Here is a 20,003-nt window from a genome sequence, read left to right as displayed (position 1 = left end):
GCAGTCAAACTCAAATGGAAATTGGGCTCAGTAATCTGTACTGGACCACATAACGTCTTAGTTTTAAAATGTAATATTTTAAATATTTATATATTTTAATATTTAAAATGTAGTATCTCTTACTACATTTTATTTGTTTTGTTCAATATTTACCAATTACAATTTAATCTGGTTCAGGATTACTTGGGAGTACCGTGGGTTTCATGTTTTGACACCTCTGCTTGTAAAATATATCGGGTGCCTGGATTGTTTTTTTTCTCCTGGGTCAAGGGTACTTAAAGCTGGGAAGAAAATAAAATCCTCCTTAAGAATACAATCTTTCCATCATTTCTCTCCAAACATTTGTTGTTATTATTGAGTCATTTTAGTCATGTCTGACTCAGTGACCCCATTTGGGGTTTTCTTGGCAAAGATACTAGAGTGGTGTGTCATTCCTTCTCCAGCTCATTATACCGATGAGGAAATTGAGACAAACAGGGTTAAGTGGTTTGCCCAGGGTCACACAGTCTGTCTGTCTGAAGTCAAATTTGAATTCAGGTCCTCCTGACTGTGCTCTATCCTTTGTGCCACCTAGTTGCCCCTCTCTCCAAACATACTACCCATAAAAATGTTCTAGGTTGTTACAGTAATCTTTCATTCTAAGGGGCAGAATTTTTAGGAAAATGAGGAAAGCCTGTTGCAAAGATTGCTCCATTTGTAGCTCACCCAACTGCTAGCAAAGTACTCTGTACTTAGTATTGCTTAAGAACTGAACAGAATCTAATTGATTTTATCATGATTATGATGTAATTTTAGGTATCTTGTAATAAGTCAAAACAAGATTCTCAAATATTAGGGAAGCTTGCTAAGAATGCAAACCAAGGCCCAGAGAGACGTATAAAGAATTTTGATTAAGAAGAAAAACTGCATGGTGAGAGTAAATTGTGTATATAAAAACAACGAAGACATAAAATAAGACTCCTTTGTAAAATTTAAAGTTACTAGGAATTATAAGCTCTTGTCTTAAAAACCTGGACGAGTTGAAGACTCTGTTTTAAAAACTAACCATAGTTGGCACATGTCAAGAGATGAAAAGCCAGAGGATGAATCCAACCACGTAGCTTAAAAACAAATTATCACAAAGGGAATGTGCATTACCTCAGACAGCTCTCCAAGTAATTGCTATTAGGAAAATGAAGCAAATCAGATGAGAAAATTGAGACAATGGGGAAAAGAAAATAATACTATCATTACATGTTATATGTGAAAACAAAAAGCATGACTTTGTGAAGTTTTTGGTTGTTGGTTTATTGTTTTTTCTGTTAATGAAATTATGTGTTCCTTGTCCTATAACCAAAGGAATTAATACTGGAAGCTTTTCTGATTGGTCCTCATTACTATTATCTACCATGGCGAATTGAAAACAAACATGAAGATAGGCTCTATTTTGTTTTATTTTGAAAGCATTATTAGTTTAAGTTTTAGGTTTAAGCTTTTGAACAATAAAATAAAATGGGCTTCTGTCTTATTCTTCCTTTCCTATAACTTAGGAGTAAGAAAAGACATACTTTGTTAGACAAGATCTTCTTATTGTAGGTTTTTTTCTTCTGTCTTTAAGGATTACAACTAGTTACACTTTTCAGAACCTGTAAAGCTCATTGGCATAGCCAACAGCTTGTATCTTCATTGCAGAAAAGCCATGGGCAATGAATTCCAAACAGAAAATTTGACTATAAGGGATTGTATACTGGTGATAGAATTTGAAAACTGCCAACCCTCTAAATTACAATTACCCAACTAACATAAAAATTTTATGGACACCATTTCCATGTCTGAAACTGAAGTGTTGCTACAATTTAACATGTGTAGTATGAAAATTGTTCAGGAAAGAACAACTAATATTCAAAGATCCTTCCATAGATAGAATACCATAAAATTATAGAATGGGTCAGAAAAAAACGAATGATGCATACTGAAAGAGAGAAAGTAGTTACTAGCAAGTAAAGGAGAGGGAGTTTGATGTGGTAGAGTACTGACATCACCAGGTATCTTAGACAACTAACAACCCATGAATATTGCAACTAATTGTTAGTGCCTTCTCCCTCAAATTATTTTGCATTTACTTGTCTGTGTACAGTGGTACTTCTCAATAGAATAAAAGCTCCTTTGGACCAAGGGCTGTCTTGATGTTTGCCTCTTTATTTATGGTGCTTTGCACATCGTAGGCATTTAAATCACTTTCAATAAATTGAACATTTACCCAGTGCCATGAGGACAGGGGATACCCAGTCTATAATCCATGATTATAAGAAGGAAAGGCCATTTTCCTTCCTCTGTCCCCACCCTGTTCACAACTTCAAATACCTGTCACTAAACCTTAAAATTTCTAGGAAGAAAAACAATATAAAGACAAGTCTTTTTTTTTCTACAATTAAAGGAAAGGCTTAAAATGTAAAAGACACAGCAAATGGTACCACAACAACATACCAATCCATGCTAAAATGTAACAAAATGTGACATCAGATCTTTCTCTGAGAAAAAGTTTATATGAGATAGGAGGATAAAAGAGTCTGAGAGTAATATTTAATGTAAAGGTGTCATAGAGAGGGGCAAAGAAAAGGAACTAATACATAATTTTTTCTGGAGCAAAACCATGAGTGAGCATAAGCTTCTTCTTTGAGTAAAGTTTGCTAAAGACAAGGACTCTTTTATTTAACAACAATTTCTTATACAGTTGTAAAGAATTGGTTCATATATTATTTTTTCTTGATGTGAAATGCATGGGTTGAATAGGTAGAACTCACCTAAGCCATTTTCAAAGGTGAAAATCACCTTACTTAACTAATTTCATATTATGCTCTAATTAAGCCTTTTAATTAAGTCTGTATTCCTGTCTAATTAAGTCTCCATTCCTGAAAAGTTAAGGCCTACATTCAAAGAATTCTAGATGTGGTCATGCCAACTCATGGGACAGGAGTTTGAAACTGAAGTTTGAAAGGCAAAATGAGAGTTTGAAAAGCAGTTCAAAATGAGAAATTGTATTACTAAGTAATGAAGTGAATTGCCCACAGTTGGAGAAATAGCTTATGGCAAAGTCACTTCCATCTCCAATCCTAACATCTTTTCCAGTGATATCATTCTGTCAGACAAAGCACTGTAGTGATCACCTTTCTCCTTCAAACTGTCACTGCCTTTAACTGTATGAGTTTGTTTTTTACCCCTTTCTCTAAATTTTTTGGAGGTACCAGGAATAAGCCCAAGGCCAGCCTTACATCCCAACAGAGCAGGTGGTCCCACGATGTGTTTCACAGAAATTAAGAAATGGAAGGGACTCAGAAGAATCAGCTAATACAAGCCTTTCATAACGTATACCCTATATAACACTGTTGTCAAGTGGTCATTCAGCTTCTGCTTAGAAGATCTCCAGCAAACTTCCAAAGTAACTCATTCCAAGTATGGACAACTCAAATTGTCGTTTCTTATATCAAGTCTAAATCTAATTCTCTTTTAACTTGATCCATATTTCTAGTTTTGGTTTCTGCAGCCAAGCTGAATGATATAATCCCTCTTCCATATTAGATCCTCTCAAATACTTAAGCATACTAGAATTTTTATTTTTGATGTATATAAATTAATACTATCAATAGACTACTATTTGTTTTGTTTTTAGCTACACATTTTTCAGTACAGATTCCTCAAGCCTTTCTCTGAAAAGCCATTATGTTTCCTTGGAGCTTTGAGATCATGGATTCCCAGAATTTCAGAGGTAAAAAGGCCCTTATAAATGGTTTACTCCAATCTCTTATTTTATAGAGGAGAAAACTGAGGACCAGAGAGGAAGGTGACTTGCCAAAATATATCTCCATACTTGCTTGATAGGAATATTAGCACTCAATAGATTAGAAGCCCAATGACAGCATTCAACCTGGAGGTCTACTGGATTAAAGCTTCTCTTTTTGCTGTTGTTGTTCGTTCATTTCAGTCCCATTCAACTCTTCATGACCCTACCTGGGGTTTTCTTGGCAAAGACACTAGACTGGTTTGCCATATCCTTCTCTACTCATTTTTTTTACAGATGAGGAAACTGAGGCAAATAGGGTTAAGTGGCTTGCTCAGGGTCACTCTAGTTTGAGGCTAGATTTGAACTCATGAAGATAAGTCTTTCTGATTCTAGGCCCAGAACTCTATACACTGCACCACCTAGCTGTCCCAAAAGCTTCTCCATGTACCAGTAAATCAGATCCACTGGTTGAGGAATCTAGCTTCAGTGGCTTATCCATGATATGGCTGAAATTTTGTCACTGTGCTACAATGAACTGCAGGTATTTTGTTTCATCAATTGAAACCTTTTTGTTTATGTCAAGGATACCTTTGACTGTCTGGTGAAGCCTATGGACTGCTCAGATTTATGTTTTTAAATGCATAAAATACATAGGGTTACAAAGAAAAGCAACTTTATTTAAATAAATTTGTCCAAAATTAAAAAAAAAAATACCACAACCAAGTTCATGGATGCCGAGTTAAGAGACATGATTTAGGCCAAAGCATATGATAGTCCTGACAGATATTGATTATTATAATGTTTCCCAAAATAATATGGTAGTACCTTAATATTTGGAACTATTCTATTCATTTTCAACTTTTATGATTTAAGCTCGCTGAGAGCAATGAGTCTATCTTTTAGAAAAGCCTTTTTTTAATCAGTTAAAATGAATAATTTATGCTGAAGTGTGTAGAAAATAATGATTTTATTTATTTTCACAGTAGGGTCATACAGAATGAGAGAAAGGATATGGACTACATTGAGATGGGCCTGGGTTCATCTCTGATGCTTACTCCTGTCACCTGTGTGACTTTGGGCAGGTCATTTACCCTTCCTGGGTCCCAGTTTCCTCATCTGTAAAATGGAGGGTGCAGGGGAGAGAGGACTTGCTGAGTTTCCTTTTAGTTATAGATTTATGTTATGTTATCGCTTCTAAGGGAAATGAGAGTTGCAAGAGTGATTTATGTTAACTGCTCACTACCATACATTGCTGCTTATATTATTGGAATTAAATCAGTCTGTGAAATTCACAAAATAACAATTGCAGTGCTACCTCAATTGCAAGAAAACCGTTTCAAAACAGGCTAAGCAGAGTAAAACCAGCATGATTACACAAGTTTTCAACATAAATAGAGACCCTTGCAGCTTCAAAATATATTATAGAAGAAAGTGAGAAAGACACACAGAGAGAAAGACAGAGACAGAGAAAGAATGAATGAGCCTAATCTTACAACAAAGAAATTACTTTTAAAAAGTAAGGCCTAAACCTAAAACAAATAAAATCCAAACTCCTCCCTCCTACATGCACACACACACACAAGCACACAGAGCTTCAACACACTTTTTTATCCATCACTTACATGCACAACTGCAACCATAAATGTACATAACTAAGTCAAATACTGTTGAAAAGTTTAAAAAAAATAGCTAGGAATGGGCAACTCTCAAAAGAAACATACACTTATCTTCAGAGAAGAAAAACAAAGTTTTCAAATTTTAAAAACTCTCTTAGCTATATCAAAATTGCTTGTGAATATGAGGAGTTATTTACAGGAACTACACACAAAGGCTGTAGTTTGAGTTACAGTTCTGTTTAGAGGAAGGGAATGTATTTGTTGTCTAGCAAATGTCTTTCAGCCCTTTGTATGAATATTTCTTGACCAACTGTAAGCAGAAATGCTTTTTCAATTGAAAAGATGTCTTATGACACTAGCAAGAACCCAGAAGTATAGGCTCAAACTAGATTGAAAAGCAAAATAAGGAGATTCGTGGATTTTGAAAGTAGAAATCTGGATTTAGAGGCAGAAGGGACCATAAAAAATGATCTAGTCTAATATTCACCTTAAAAAACAACTAGTGGAAAGAAGCAGATTTGGAATGTGAACTTATGATCTCTGACTGCCAATCAGTCTGACTTATGTGTACTTGGCATATAGATACTTAAATATTTGTTGACATGTTTATTGGAGGGTGTTATTTTGCCAGAATTTGCCCACCCCTAGCTATCACACACCAAAAAAAGAAAAAGCTCTCCAATAGATAGCTATGGCTATATCTATCTAGTTACACGTAGATGGATATATTCTTCATCACTACAAATGGAAGCCCTTCACTTATGCATGCCTAAACACATGCGCGCACACACATGCACAAATACAAACACAAGGATCCACTAGGACAGTCTTTCTCATGCAGTGCTTCTTGTTATAAACCACATGGTTGAACAAATAAAAACCAATCCAATTAAGTCAAAAGTACAGACATAAGTTCAGTTGAAGCAGAAATACTCAGTTACTGGTTAGGCAATAAGTAAATATGATCTCATAGATAAGCCAAGAAGCTAAGGCATCCAGAAGGTGAAATAAAATGTACATGACAGCAATAACATACCAAAGGCAAACAACTGGAAACTTGTTTTGTTAATTTTTGCTGTCTTCTTTTTTTTTTTTTAAAGAAAAATATGTCTAAACCTAAGATAGAAAGTTAAATTCAAAGTCCTACAAGAAATGAAATATTTTTTAGGTAAGGTAAGTAATCCCATACCTTAAATAATTCAAACTCCTTCTTTGGCATTAATAGCTAATAACAAATGATGAACATAAAATTAAATACTTAATATATCATGCACACAGTTTGGACAAATAATAAGCATATTTCAATATCAGTTTTCCTTGACTGAAAGTATTTTTGACCTACCCACCAAATATATATATTCTATATGTGAATTTAATCTTATATGGAATTCCATCTTATATATTGCATATGGCCAATTCCATGAATTATGGTGAAATCTTGATTCAGTCCAAACAAATGGAAAAGTGTACCACTGTTTTAAGCTTAATATCATCAACAAATTAGCCAGAAGTATGTAGATAACCTAAAATGTGAGAACTTCACCACAATTTTGGGTTTGGAAAGCTATTACTTTCAAGCCTGAAACTGTAAATAAGACAAAACTACTTCATGACATATCCAATATACTTTATACACATGTTCATGCCATTATCCTTGGGCCTAATGTAAATCAGTTGCCAAGTTTCAGGGAGTTAAAAAAAAACCCAGTTTTTTCCAGGCAATTTGGCAAGAGAGTCATATTAGTGTTAAGGAACACATGTGGAGTACCATTGTGCCCCTGGCATAACTAAATCAAAAGCACCATAGTTCAAAAATCCCAGGAGTGGGGAATATGGGTTGAAGCTACAGGGAGAATATGGAGCCCAATAACAGTCTGCAGTTGTTGCAGAAATGTCTCTGGTATGATTTGATAAGATAGATATATATTCCCTCTATCTATATTAATTTTATGTATATCTTGCATTTTAATTTTTAAAACAGAAAGCAAGGAAGCTTCTGAATCAGACTGGTCACATATCTTTGGTAGTCAGTGCAGGTTATAGCTAAGCAGAGATTATAGGAAAACCAGTTGTAGGGCACATAGGATCCGAGTATTAGATTTCTTGGACTATGAATCTTTCTAGGCCTCAGTTTCCTTATCTGTAAAATGAGGTTTGATTAGATGATCTCAATAAGGCCTCTCAGCTCTGAATAGATGTCCCCATCTTCTTACAAAGTTTTGGTATGCTTCCCTTAGCCCTACCTCCTAAACCCAAACAGGAAAGAATGCGGTAAGGGCAAGCTTGAGATAAAGGGGTGGGAGTATTAATTCTCTAAAATATGTGGCAAAACAGCTTTCAGGGAAACAGCTATTTATTACCAAAGCTTGGAGCAATGAGTATTTTCCTTAATTGAAATATGTATGTGGCTGTGTGTATATTTATGTGCTATGCATAAATCTGTCACTTCCTCTTCCTGCTATAAGAGATGTTCTAGAATAAATTTCAGTGATTAAGAGTCAAAATGTGATTAAGCCTTGCCTTTCTTTTTTGACTGGATTTGTGATTTCATTGTTGTATGCTGCTCATGGCGATGACCTTTCTCTTCCAATGCAGAATGGTACCTTCTCTACCACTTACAGTCTTAGAGAGTTGTTAGGGAAACTGAGAGAGTAAACAACTTTCCCAGCATCACATAGCCAAGAAATGGCAGAGAAGAGAATTAAATATAAGTTTCCCAGACTCTATACCTACTATACCATAATGATCAATTTGTAGCTTGCCCACATGTAGTCAAAATTACATTAAGAAATTAATAGTACCTGTATAGTATGAGTATAAGGTGGATCAGCACGCCCTAATCCAGGCTCTTGGGGTCTTACAATATCTAAAATGTTATTTGGCACAAATCCAGAGTCTCCACTTGCACTTCGAACTTTCCACCATTGTTTTCTATCATCAAGAATCTGTAAAGAAAATTAAGAAATCACTTTAATATCAACATTAACCTATGACTACAATTTCACTTTTATTGGCGTATCGCAGAATATTAATCAAGGACTTTTCATTTCTTAAAACATAATAGAAGCCATCCTCTAACCTGCAAACTGGCAAAGATGGCAAAAAATGACTGTAGTTAAATGTTGGAAGAGTTGTGGAATGATAGGAATGCTAATACATAGTTGATGGAGCTTTGAAATGGTACAATTGTTTTGGAAAGCAATTTGGAATTATGCAAACAAAGTAACTAAAGTGTCTACAACCTTTGAATCAGAGACTCTATTATTGGGCATATATTCCAAGGAAGCCATTGATAAGAAAGTCGCCATATGTACTAAAATATTTCTAATGGCATATTTTGTGGTATCAAACAATTAGTAACTAAGTAGATGCCCATCAATAGGGAAATAACTAAAACTGTGGTGCATGATGGTGTGAATACAGAGAAGGATGGAAAGATCTACATGAACTGTGTCCACAGTCATACAGTTAGTAAATGTTCAAGGTGGTATTTGGACCCAGGTCTTCCTGGATCCAAATCGAAAACCACAGTGTACATGAACCTGAAATGTCCCAGTGGCTCAGATAGCACACCTAATATCAAATGAAATATAGTAGGAAAAATTCTATAAAAGACAACTAAAGTTGTCAAAGAGATGGAGGAGCTATTATTATAATATAAGAAAGCCTAAAGGATGAGAACTTTTCAATTTAGAAAGATAAAGGTCGAGTACATATGGCAAAGGCAAATCAAATTCTAGGATACAAAAAGTAAGGGGATGTGTATTCTATCATCATTAAAGAGATGAAGTTAAGAGGAAGTAAAATATTTATTTAGCAGGTGATGATTTTATGGAACTCAATACCAACACTACTGATAAGTATGTATTATTGTATATTATTATTATTATAACTAATATTTACATAGCACTTACTATGTGTAAACAGGTGCTGTTTTAAGCACTTTACAACTATTATCTCATTTGATCCTCCCAACAACCATAACTTCTCTCTATGAAAGTAGGAGATTTCCTCAGCAATAAAATGGTGATAACATTATTTTCCCCAAGCAGCTCACACCATTGCTATGAAGGTGAAACATTATATGAGTTATATAAGTGTTTTGCTAATTTGAAAGTGCTATGCAAATATAAAGCACCACACTTCTAGGAGGATGGAAGAATGAGAGTTCAAGCTTATCTCCTCAATGTTACCTTTAAATGCATAATCAAAAGAGTTTAAAAAATTATCAGAAACCTTAAAAGTTATTTGTAGAAAAAAATACTCAAAGTCCCCCCTCCCACCCCAAAAAAGTTAAAATGCAATGAAAATATTATGGGTAAGAAAAAATTAAAACAAAAATTCTAGAAGAAAAATAAAATTTAATACCCCCAACAGTAGGCTCAAAAATGCTATTATTTTCTCAGGCCAAAATACAATGAATAATTAAAGGAATACTAACATAAGATAAAATAAAAATCTGAGACTTAATCTAAAGAAAAGACAATGGGGGCAGCTAGGTGGCACAGTGGATAGAGCACCAACCCTGAAGTCAGGAGGACCTGAGTTCAAATCTGGCCTCAGACCAAATACTTGTCACTAACTAGCTGTGTGACCCTGGGCAAGTCACTTAACCCCAATTGCCTAAAAACAAAAAAAGACAATGATGAAATTCCACACCTTAGAAGTGTTCCTGAAAATGTAAATAAAGGAATAATTTCAATGAAAATATAATTGTTTTACTGAAGAAAAATAACAGAAAGAACAGGAAAGCTGAAGAACCAGGCCAGAAAATTATTCGACTGAAACAAATTATTTGAAAGCTATGTAACGAAAAGAATCTGAAGGACAGAAAGAGATTGGAAAATTTAAGAATCATCTGGCTTCCCAAAAGCCTTATTTGTAAGAAAAGACTTTTTAAACATTATATTTCTAGAAATCACATATTTCCAAAAAAATCCAAGAAGAGACACTGATTACAAATTGACAGATTTCACAAGCAGCTAACACAGATGAATCTGAAATTCAACTCACTCGAACATATTTTAAGACTAACAAATTTCAAGACTTTGCTAACGAGAAAACAATTTACAAGCAGCCAAGAAAGGATCATAGGATCATAGATACAGCACTGAAGAAAACTTGGGAGCATTTAGTCTACCTTCTCCCCCATTTTAAGTTAAGTGGGGCCCATGGGAAGGCAAGTGAATTATCCAGGTTCATATAATATGTGGCAGAACCAGGAAATCACACCTAGGTTCCCTGACTCTAAATCTAGTGTCCTTTCCACTGTATTTCCTCACATATCAATTCGAAGTAAACAAGATTTTTCTACAAAAATGCAGAATGACAGAAGAACCTAGAAATCATCTTGAAACTTAAGACATATAGGAGTACATTCCCAAATTAGCTTCTTAAAAAGGTAATCATTTCTTTTTTTTTCCTTTCCTTTCTGTTCCCTTTCTTCTCCTTCTCTCTCTCTCAAAAGCTACAAAAAAACAGAGATTATAATTAGGGATATTGGTGAAACAAAAAATTCCTTTAAGAGTGTTTATCTGGCAGATTTTCTGATAATAATTTCCATCATATTTATCTTATTTTTATTAAGCAATCACTTTTTAATATTCCTTATTGCAAATTGATCAAAGGCATTAAACACATACAAACTATTCTTTTTAGAGCTTAATAATCTAACATTAATGGTGATTAACTCCAAAACTATCAAATAAAGATATGCAAGAGACTAGACAACTACGCAAACGTGGTATAATGTAATAATATAAGAAACCTAAAATGTATTTCATATTTGAATTAAGGGTTGTGGCAGATGACATGAAGGGCTTATAGAAGAGGTGGCATTTTAATGAGTTAATGAAAAGGAAAGAATGTACTAGATGAGGTGATGGGGAAGAGTACTCTACATGAGAAACTGCCCTGTCAGAGTATCTGATTCAGGAGGTGGACTACATGGTCTTTTAGTCCCTTCCAGCTTTAAATCTATGATCTTATGAATCAGTTCAAGATGGTAAACTACCAAAAAAAAAGATTCAGATTGGTCAGAAATTTGAATATCAAAATATAAAGCTAGTTTGAACTAAGTCAAAGTCTGAATAAATCTCTCTACCACAAAGACTATTGCAGTGATTAGCTGAATGATCTTTGTAAGTCATTTTATTACCTCTTTCTCTGGTTGGCTAGCTCACCATCACAAACAAAATAACTCAGTTAAGGGGAAGAAAAATGAATAAATTTTTATGTAGTGCCTACTACTAGCCATGCACTGTGCTAAGTGTTTTACTAATATTATCTCATCTCATTATCTCAGTTAAAATTGCTCCTTTATTGAGTTTTTTTCCTACATGACACTAAGTAAATATTTTGTCCTATTTCCTCATTGAACTGATCAGTTATTTGGCTTAATTGACCAAGTACAGCATAGTTTTGCTATGCCTTAGATATAACCTTTGCTACTTACTTAAATAAATAATAAAACTTAAATAACTTTTTTTACATTTATGTTTTAAAATAAATAACAGTTAAATAAAACTTCTACATAGATATATCTTATCTTGAAATTCAGCATTAAAGAAACAAAGCCATAGTCTTGGAGAATCAACATTTAGAAAATTAAAATAGTGCTTTGGAATAAATAAAATCAGAATGCATCTTGATCTTATGGTAGGGGAAGAGAAGTAAAGAGAGTGCAATTACTTGGATTCAACTGTTAGAAAAATTAATTTATATTCTAGTGTTTACAAAGCTGCTTGCTATCTGCATTAATTAGAAAAGGAAATATGACCAAATGGGAGTGATATAAACAGAAACCTTTTCAGCAGTTGGAAACAAGCTAAGTTCTATCAATCAAGTTCTCAGCCTCATTCAAGGAAGTGTTGTAAACTGTGTGCTTGACACCTCTGCTGTACAATATGAATACAATGAAATAGCATTCCACTATCAGAAATGACAAATATTAAGAATATAGAGATTGGTAGGAAGTGACTTGATTTGATTAATACTTTGCAAAGCACATTTGCTTACTAGAATATTTTTGTATATATAGGATGTCCCAAAAGTCTTAGAGCATTTTTAGGCTATTAAAGTTTAGAAAAACTATTAAATCTTATAACTTCGCTAAGACTTTTGGGACATTCATGTGAAAGTGTAAGAAATTCCACGTTGGGTCTGAGCAGGCATCCAAACAGACATCCAAACAGACCAGCATACTTTCTCTGACAATGTTGCTATTGTATAGAAAACTATATCAAGTGGGAAGATTTATATAGAGTGAGGCAAAGTAAAGAAATTAGAACCATAGGAACAAAATGTGCTAATTACAAATATGTAAATATTAGTAACAGCAACAAAATGATTTGTTTTGAGTATTGCTTATGCTTAGATGAGAAGAATATATGATGAGACACATACATATAAAAAGGGTGAGAAACACACACTGCTGTGAATACCTCTTCCACCTGGATGTTCTCTTCTCTTGGTTTCTGTACCACAGCATCATCTTGCTTCTCCTTCTAAATCTCTTTTGCTAGATTACCAACCTTTTCCTATTTATCCACTGTTATTCCTCCAACTATGTCGAGACATTATTCAAGGCCCTTTTTTCCCCCTCTATATACCTGGTCACCTCTTCATTTCCCATGGGTATAAATATTACTTTTATGCAGCTGACTTCCAAATCTATATATCTAGCCCAAACAACTGCCCAACTATCTCCTGGACAGGACTGATTTTTTAAATGGGCCATGGGCACCTTAAATTCAATATATCCAAAATAAAAGCCAATATATTCTCCCTCAAAACTCATACTCCTCCAAACTTCTTTATATCTATTCAGGATACCACCAACCTTCAAATCATCCATATTCATGAACTTGGAGTGTCCTTTGAATCTTTCCTCTCTCTCACTCCCCCCATACTTACTTAGTATCCAAGTCTCACAGATTCGACTTCAACAACATCTTTAGCCTCCCTCCCCCTTCTTTCAATTCACTCAACCTTTGTTCAAATCATCATTATCTCTCACCCAGACTACAGAAAAGAATTTTGATTGGTCTCTGCTTCCATTATCTCCTCTTTCCCATCACTCCTCCACACCACTGCCAAATGGATATTCCTAAGATAGATCCAGGTCACTTCACTGCTCAAATACCAGAGGTTCCTTATTGCCTTCTAAGCTAACACACAAAACCCTCAGTCTGGTGTTCAAAGCCCTCTCACAATAGAGCTTCAACCTACTTCTCTAGTCTTATTTCAGAATATTCCCTTTCACAATTTCTGTTATGATCAAAACAACCTGCCAGCTGTTCCCTGTACATTTTATTCTACTGCTTGTTTCTGTTTATTTGCTGTGAGGTGGTCCTTCATGTCTGGAATGATGTCACTCCTCACCTTGACTTCATAGAAGCACTAACTTCCTTCAAAATATAGCTCAGGTGCAACCACTTACATGAGACCTAGTACTGGCTTGGTTTCCTCTTGAAATTCCTCTGTATTCATGCTTTGCATATACTTTGTATTTACTTATCTTTAATACATGTTTTTATTTCTCCCAGTAGAATACAAATTCCTTAACAGCAAAGGCTATTTTGTTTCTGCCTTTTTAGTCCTAGCACCTAGCACAGTGCCTTCTGGAGAACAGGCAATTAGTAAATGCTTGTTGAATTGGATAGACACAAAAAGTGGAAGGAAAGGAGAAATACCAGAGTTAACTTTTTATTAGAGCTGAATTTCAAATAGCTTGTGGGAGATCTTGTCAGATATGTTCATCCTATATGTTCACACTCAGCAGCAGAACAAAGATAACTGACTCCCCAAATCAATAAAAGACTGGAGAAGGCACAACATGTATTGACAGTTTTATCTAACTAGAGTTCAAGAAATAAGATAAAGAGTTTAATTAACCATATACTTACAGTGGTAAGCCACCTTTGAACTTACTCTTGTATTCTTAGTATGACAAGATCATTTAAAAAAAATACCCATAAGTACTCTCACAAGGTTGTTGCAAGGTTCAGACAAGATTGTAAAAGTGACTTTCAAACTTCAAAGTGTTATGTAAATGTCAGCTATCATTGTTAGCATTATTACAATTACCATTTACAGTAGAAGGAGCTGAAGATATCATTACCTCTAATATGTCGTCCTTCATCACAGAAAGCTCACTGCTATTCCTGGCCACAAAGTCATACTTGGATTTGGCATATTTCTTGGGAGGGGCTTTGAGTAGGTCATAATTTCTGAAACAAAGGAAAAAATTACTGCTGGATATTAAAATAAAAGTCTATCAAAAGGAAAATATCTATGGAGTTCCCAATTGAATACAAGATTTCTTAGGATTAAATGCTGCAACTAATCTAGGTTGCAACACCCTCATATCTTTCCCTACCTTCTTTATTTAGCTCTGGTTCTTTAGCATACAGGTAAATGTTCATTAGCATTTTTAACAAAGAATGGATAACACAAAAGAAACTAAAAATCTAATCAATCAAATTTTCTGCTAAACACTTGCTATCAATTGAGAGATGTTACAGCTAATTTCTAATGGATTGTTTTAAATTGTCTGTGGATTCCACTTATTCAATCTATGCTACCAAGGTATCCACAAGGTCTGTGAAAAGAGTTATATATAAGGTAAACAAGAGGCCAACACAAATTGCTGTGTCATGAATATGACACTGAGTAGGTAAGCATCTTGAAAGAGGGAAAGTATTGATTTTTTTAAAGTGGGGACTTCCAGCGCTCAACTTAGTTGAGTGAGATCTTTTAATAAGATTGCCTTTCATCACTTCAAAGCAGCCAGAAATGTGCTGAATATCCCTTCCCTCTCCTAATCCCATAGGAACTAAAAGAGGGGAAAGGAAAGAAATTACATCATGGATGGGGGAAAAAAAAGCTGAGATACCAGAGGAAATCGAAGGCAGTGTCTAATACAATGAAGAAAATACTGTAAGGGTAAGATGTTGTCAGAAGAAAACTCCAAAAGAAAAAGAAACTACAGGTAGAACTCAAGAGAACAGAATGGCCTTCCAAAAAATCTGGAAGAGTGCTTGGAAGGCCTAACAAAAAATAATGATGAGATAAAGAGAAAATGTAAATGAAAAATTTAAAGAACAGATTCTATGGCAGAACAGAATTTGGACACAACAGGGGGAAAAAAGTCTAGAGGAAATAAAACTCAAAAATTCCATAATACAGGAAATATTAAAGGAAATGTTACAGCAAAACTAAAAGACAGTAAGATATGACAAACATATGAGAACTCTAGAATTAAAAACATTAGATTTGGAATCTGGGTTTCAGAGGGACAATCTAAGAATCAGCTTGCTTTCTAAAACTATAGATTATAGACATGGAACCAATCTCCATTGGTTGAGGGAATTTCCTGATTGGGAATTTTCTGATTGGCAAGTTCATATCTATAAAATCATAGACCTATTCCCTATCCATTAAATTACCAAAGTGATACTTTAAATGAACTTTAAATTTTAAGTGGTTTTTGAAAAATAATAACAAAAATTCATTTAATTCAATAAAAGATCAAAGTAATAAATAAAAACATTTTGGCAAATTAGGAATATTGTTATTAGTAACAGCTGACATTTAGCTACATTTAGGTTTTAGATTGGTTGATCAGGAGAATGCTGTAGACACAGTTTTCCCAGATTCCAGCAAAGCATTTGACAAAGTCTCTCAGGCCATTATTGTGAAAAGATGTTTAGAAGTGGAAAAAATGATAACAGAGTTAGGATGAGTTAAAGTGGGTTGAATGGATGGAACTAAATTTTAGTAATTTTATGTTCACTTGGAGAGAGTTTTCTGATGGAGTATCCCAGACATGTGTTCTGGGTTATTTGTAGTTTAACATCATTATGAGTGACAGAGATAAATGCAGAGAATGGCAGAGATGGGATACTCATCAAACATGCAGGAGACACAAAACTAAAATGATGGATGACAGAGTCAAGATCCAAAAAGTTCTTGACAGACAAGGACACTGGGCCAAACTCAGAAAGATGACATATAATAGAGTAAATAGAAAGTCTTACACTTGTAGGTATTTTTAGAAAAACTCCACTTCAAAAATGCAAGATGGAACAGACATGGCCAGATAGCTGCTTATCTGAAAAAGATCTGGGGGGTTTAGTAGTCTACCAGTTCTAACAGTTTAAACAGGTTAAAGTGGCACAGTATATAGAGCGTTGGGCCTGGAGTCAGGAAGACCTGAGTTCAAATTCCACCTCAGACACTAGTTGCGTGATCCTGGGCAAGTCATTTAAGCTCTCTCTGCCTCAGTTTCCTCATCTGTAAAAATGGAATTAACAATAGCATCTATCTCTCAGGGTTGTGAGGATCAAATGAGATATTATTACTAAAGCATTTTGCAAATCTTAAAATGCGATGTAAATTAACACTTACTAGCTGAGTGACCCTGGGCAAGTCACTTAACCCCATTGCCTAGCCAAAAACAAAATGCTACATAAATGCTAGCTATTACTATTATTAGAATCCCAGAGAAGTTAGGTAACACACTTAAGGTTACATAGCTACGCAGTTGACTATTTTGATGAAAGTTGGGCAAGAACATGGGTTAAATAAAATAGCATTATTGCCCATTTATACATGCTTCCCTCTCCAGTCTCTCCACTGCTTATCTCTCCTCCTTTATTCCATACTTCTCCTACCCTGGAGTCTAATTATTACAGTTAACTAAGTGTGTGTCACATTGTAAACAAAGGGTGAGATAAATGTTAGACACGGTCAAGGAAGTCTTCTCACTGTGACTGGGAAAACAAAAACTTCCATGGCAGCATTCTTCAAGGCCAGGTGAAGCCTTCAACCTGCCTCAGAGAAATAATTAAATGTTCCGTAAGGCCACATTGTCAGCTGCATTAACCCTGACTGTATTTGTCAACTAGAAAATAACAATTAGAAATATGTTTAGTTCTATCTGGACTTCATATAAAAATCTATAATGTATCAGAACATGTAATTTCCATTTTTCATTTGGAACAAGAATAATGAGCTTGATATTTATGTTAAATGTGAAAGTCAAGGAAACTGAATCAGCAGTTTAAAAACAACTCTAAAATTATTCCCCAGATTCTAACTAATTATTCAAATGTCAAGGTGCAAACTGCAACAGTAAATTCACTGAGCAGTGAGTAGATTTCATACAGTATCTTCACTTCATTCTCAGCACATAATTAAAATTCTATGGCATTACAATAATTGTGTCAAGATGCTAAATGTCTCTTTGAACTTTAAACAGAATATCTTTCAGAGATCTTTGAATTTCTACAATACTAATGCTGGGGCATGATTATGAGAGTTCCTTGATCAGCTCAATGGGGTATATATATAAGGCGGCAATTCTATATTTGGGGCTTTAAGAGAATTTCCCCAACACAGGTTGAGATTATGCTAGTTGATACCTATTGGAAAGACTAACGACACTTGGGAAGGTGTGGGCTTGATCCAGAAGGTTCCTTAAAGTAGTGAGGCTTTGGGGCAGCTAGGTGGCGCAGTGGATAGACCATGGACCCTGAAGTCAGGAGGACCTGAGTTCAAATGCAGCCTCAGACCAAACACTTGACATTTACTAGCTGTGTGACCCTGGGCAAGTCACTTAACCCCAATTGCCAAAAAAAAAAAAAAGAGTGAGGCTTTGTTTGGAACTTCTGATTCCATCTTCCTATGGAGGGTACAAACATGTTCTCTTAGCATTTCCCGGAGGACAGAACCCAAGGATAATGAACGACATGATTGGCTTGGACTCCTGTAGAATAGATCATTGTGGAAGGGGCCAATTCTTCCTTCTGGACTATACAAGCAACTCTTCATTACCTGCTTGAGACATTTTTGTCCTCTGGGAATTTTTTTTTCCTGAAAGACAGACTAAGAGTAAAACAGAGTTAGGAATGGTTTTGGAGTTTAGAGGTAGGGAGTCGGTTCTTCCCATGAGTTACTGTTAATGGCTGCCTTGGCACCCAGACCCAAATGGAAGTAGCATGTGCTCTTGGCCACCTGGGCCAAGAGGAGAATTCCTAGAACCTGTTTCTGGCCCTAGTGTAGCCTCAGAGTAGCAGTGGTATATTTTCTCTGCCAAGAGAAAGCAGTTGTAGTCAAGGGAACCCCCTCGTGTAAGTAGTTACTGAAACCTAGATTTCTGGAAGTGTCTGATGTTCCTGAAGCCTAACCTTCTGGAGAGAGAAGGGTTCCTGGGCAATTTAATCCCCCAAATCAATCTTCTAGTAAGAAAAGGTCTATTTCCTGGGTAGTGGAGGTGGGGAAGGAGAAATCACTTCTTTGTGAAGCTCAAGTTAGAAAGTTAAGGGTTCCAGGTTTTTACTGAGAGAAGAGGGGTTCTTGGGCAACGACAGCCTCTTAGAGAGAGAAGACTGAGCACATGGCCCCCAGATCTGCAAGAACTGAAATGAGGTTTAAACAATAATATGAGGGGGTGGGTGGTGGAGAGAGGAGACTTGAATTTTGTCATCCATCATTACTATAATTTATTTGAACAGTATAGCTCAAATGGTTGAGGGGGTTACCTCCCAAGCCACACCTAGGTTCATTTCCTTCATGATGAGGACATCATTTAGGGTACTACCCTAAAGGCATACAGGCTGCCTTCCTATATGGGTTCCTGGAGGAGAAAGTGGAAATTTCAAAGGTTGCTTGTCTATAATTCCAAAGTTTGTTTCCTTTAGGAGGGGGTGGTGCCATAAAGCTAGATGCCTATTTGGGTTTTATTTTTTTTTTGGGGGGGGGGGAGGTCGAGTGGAACTCACTAAAATGTGAAAAGATTACTCTTGTAACAAGCTTAAGTTTGTTTCCTTTCCCAGCACAGTCTTCGCTTCTGGGGAGTGTTATGAGTACGGAGTACACGTCAGGGAAGGTAAAATTCATCAGAGAGAAGTGTAGCACTATTTATGAGCTATTTTGAGTCCTTTATGTATTGGCTACATTTTTCATGGATTCAATAAAGGCAGTGCTGTACCTTATAAATTGTATTGTCACACTGAGTGACTGTACTGTATATGGAAACCTGTTGACTGATCTCTTTATCTCTGTGTTTCGCAGTGCCAGTCCTTCCTGCCTCTAATGTGCTCCTTCCTTACCTCTGCCTCTTAGAAGGCCCTGTTTATATCAAGACTTACGCAACATTTCTACCTGAATCTTGAATCCTACCCTGTGCCCCCACCTCCTATTTCCCCACTTCCCTAAACTACCTTGTTTTACTTTGCACATAGACTCTATATGCTTACTGATGTACATATTGTCTCTTCTCATGGAATGCAAGATCCTGAGGACTAGCTTTATTTTTGTCTTTGTATTCCCAGAGATTAGTATGGTGCCTGGTACCTAGCAAGTAAGCTTAATTAATGCTTTTCGATTGATTGATCTAAGGAGAGGTACATATGTAAGCTACACTTCGGCTATAAAATTGATTCTTCCCAGAGGCAAGTCTGAATGGGACAAGAAAAAAAATAGTAAATTTTGGGGGCCACCCTTGGGCTAGAGCTCAGGTTATATGAGCCAGAGCCCATGATGCTGGGCTATAGGTTAAATTCCTAATTTTCTCTGTATAATAACATGGAAAACCTCTCCAAAAGATTTTCTACTGAGCTACC

General features: G+C 35.5%; 1 protein-coding gene across 5 annotated transcripts in view; it reads right to left on the bottom strand.

The window, feature by feature from the left end:
• Nucleotides 1-20,003, bottom strand: part of EPS8 (epidermal growth factor receptor pathway substrate 8) — a 263,667-nt gene that overhangs the window by 16,089 nt on the left and 227,575 nt on the right. For all 5 annotated transcript variants that reach the window (XM_027838793.1, XM_027838797.1, XM_027838794.1 and 2 more), the window contains 2 exons: nt 14,498-14,606; nt 8,178-8,321 (listed from right to left, as the gene is read on the bottom strand). In XM_027838793.1, the coding sequence (XP_027694594.1) occupies nt 8,178-8,321; nt 14,498-14,606 (253 nt within the window). The remainder of the gene's footprint in view (nt 1-8,177; nt 8,322-14,497; nt 14,607-20,003) is intronic.

Source organism: Vombatus ursinus, unplaced genomic scaffold, assembly GCF_900497805.2.
Source record: "Vombatus ursinus unplaced genomic scaffold, bare-nosed wombat genome assembly UNPS02014830.1, whole genome shotgun sequence".
NCBI classification, from domain to species: domain Eukaryota; kingdom Metazoa; phylum Chordata; class Mammalia; order Diprotodontia; family Vombatidae; genus Vombatus; species Vombatus ursinus.
Note: the sequence above shows the minus strand (reverse complement) of the source record. Positions and strands in the feature narration are given on the sequence as shown.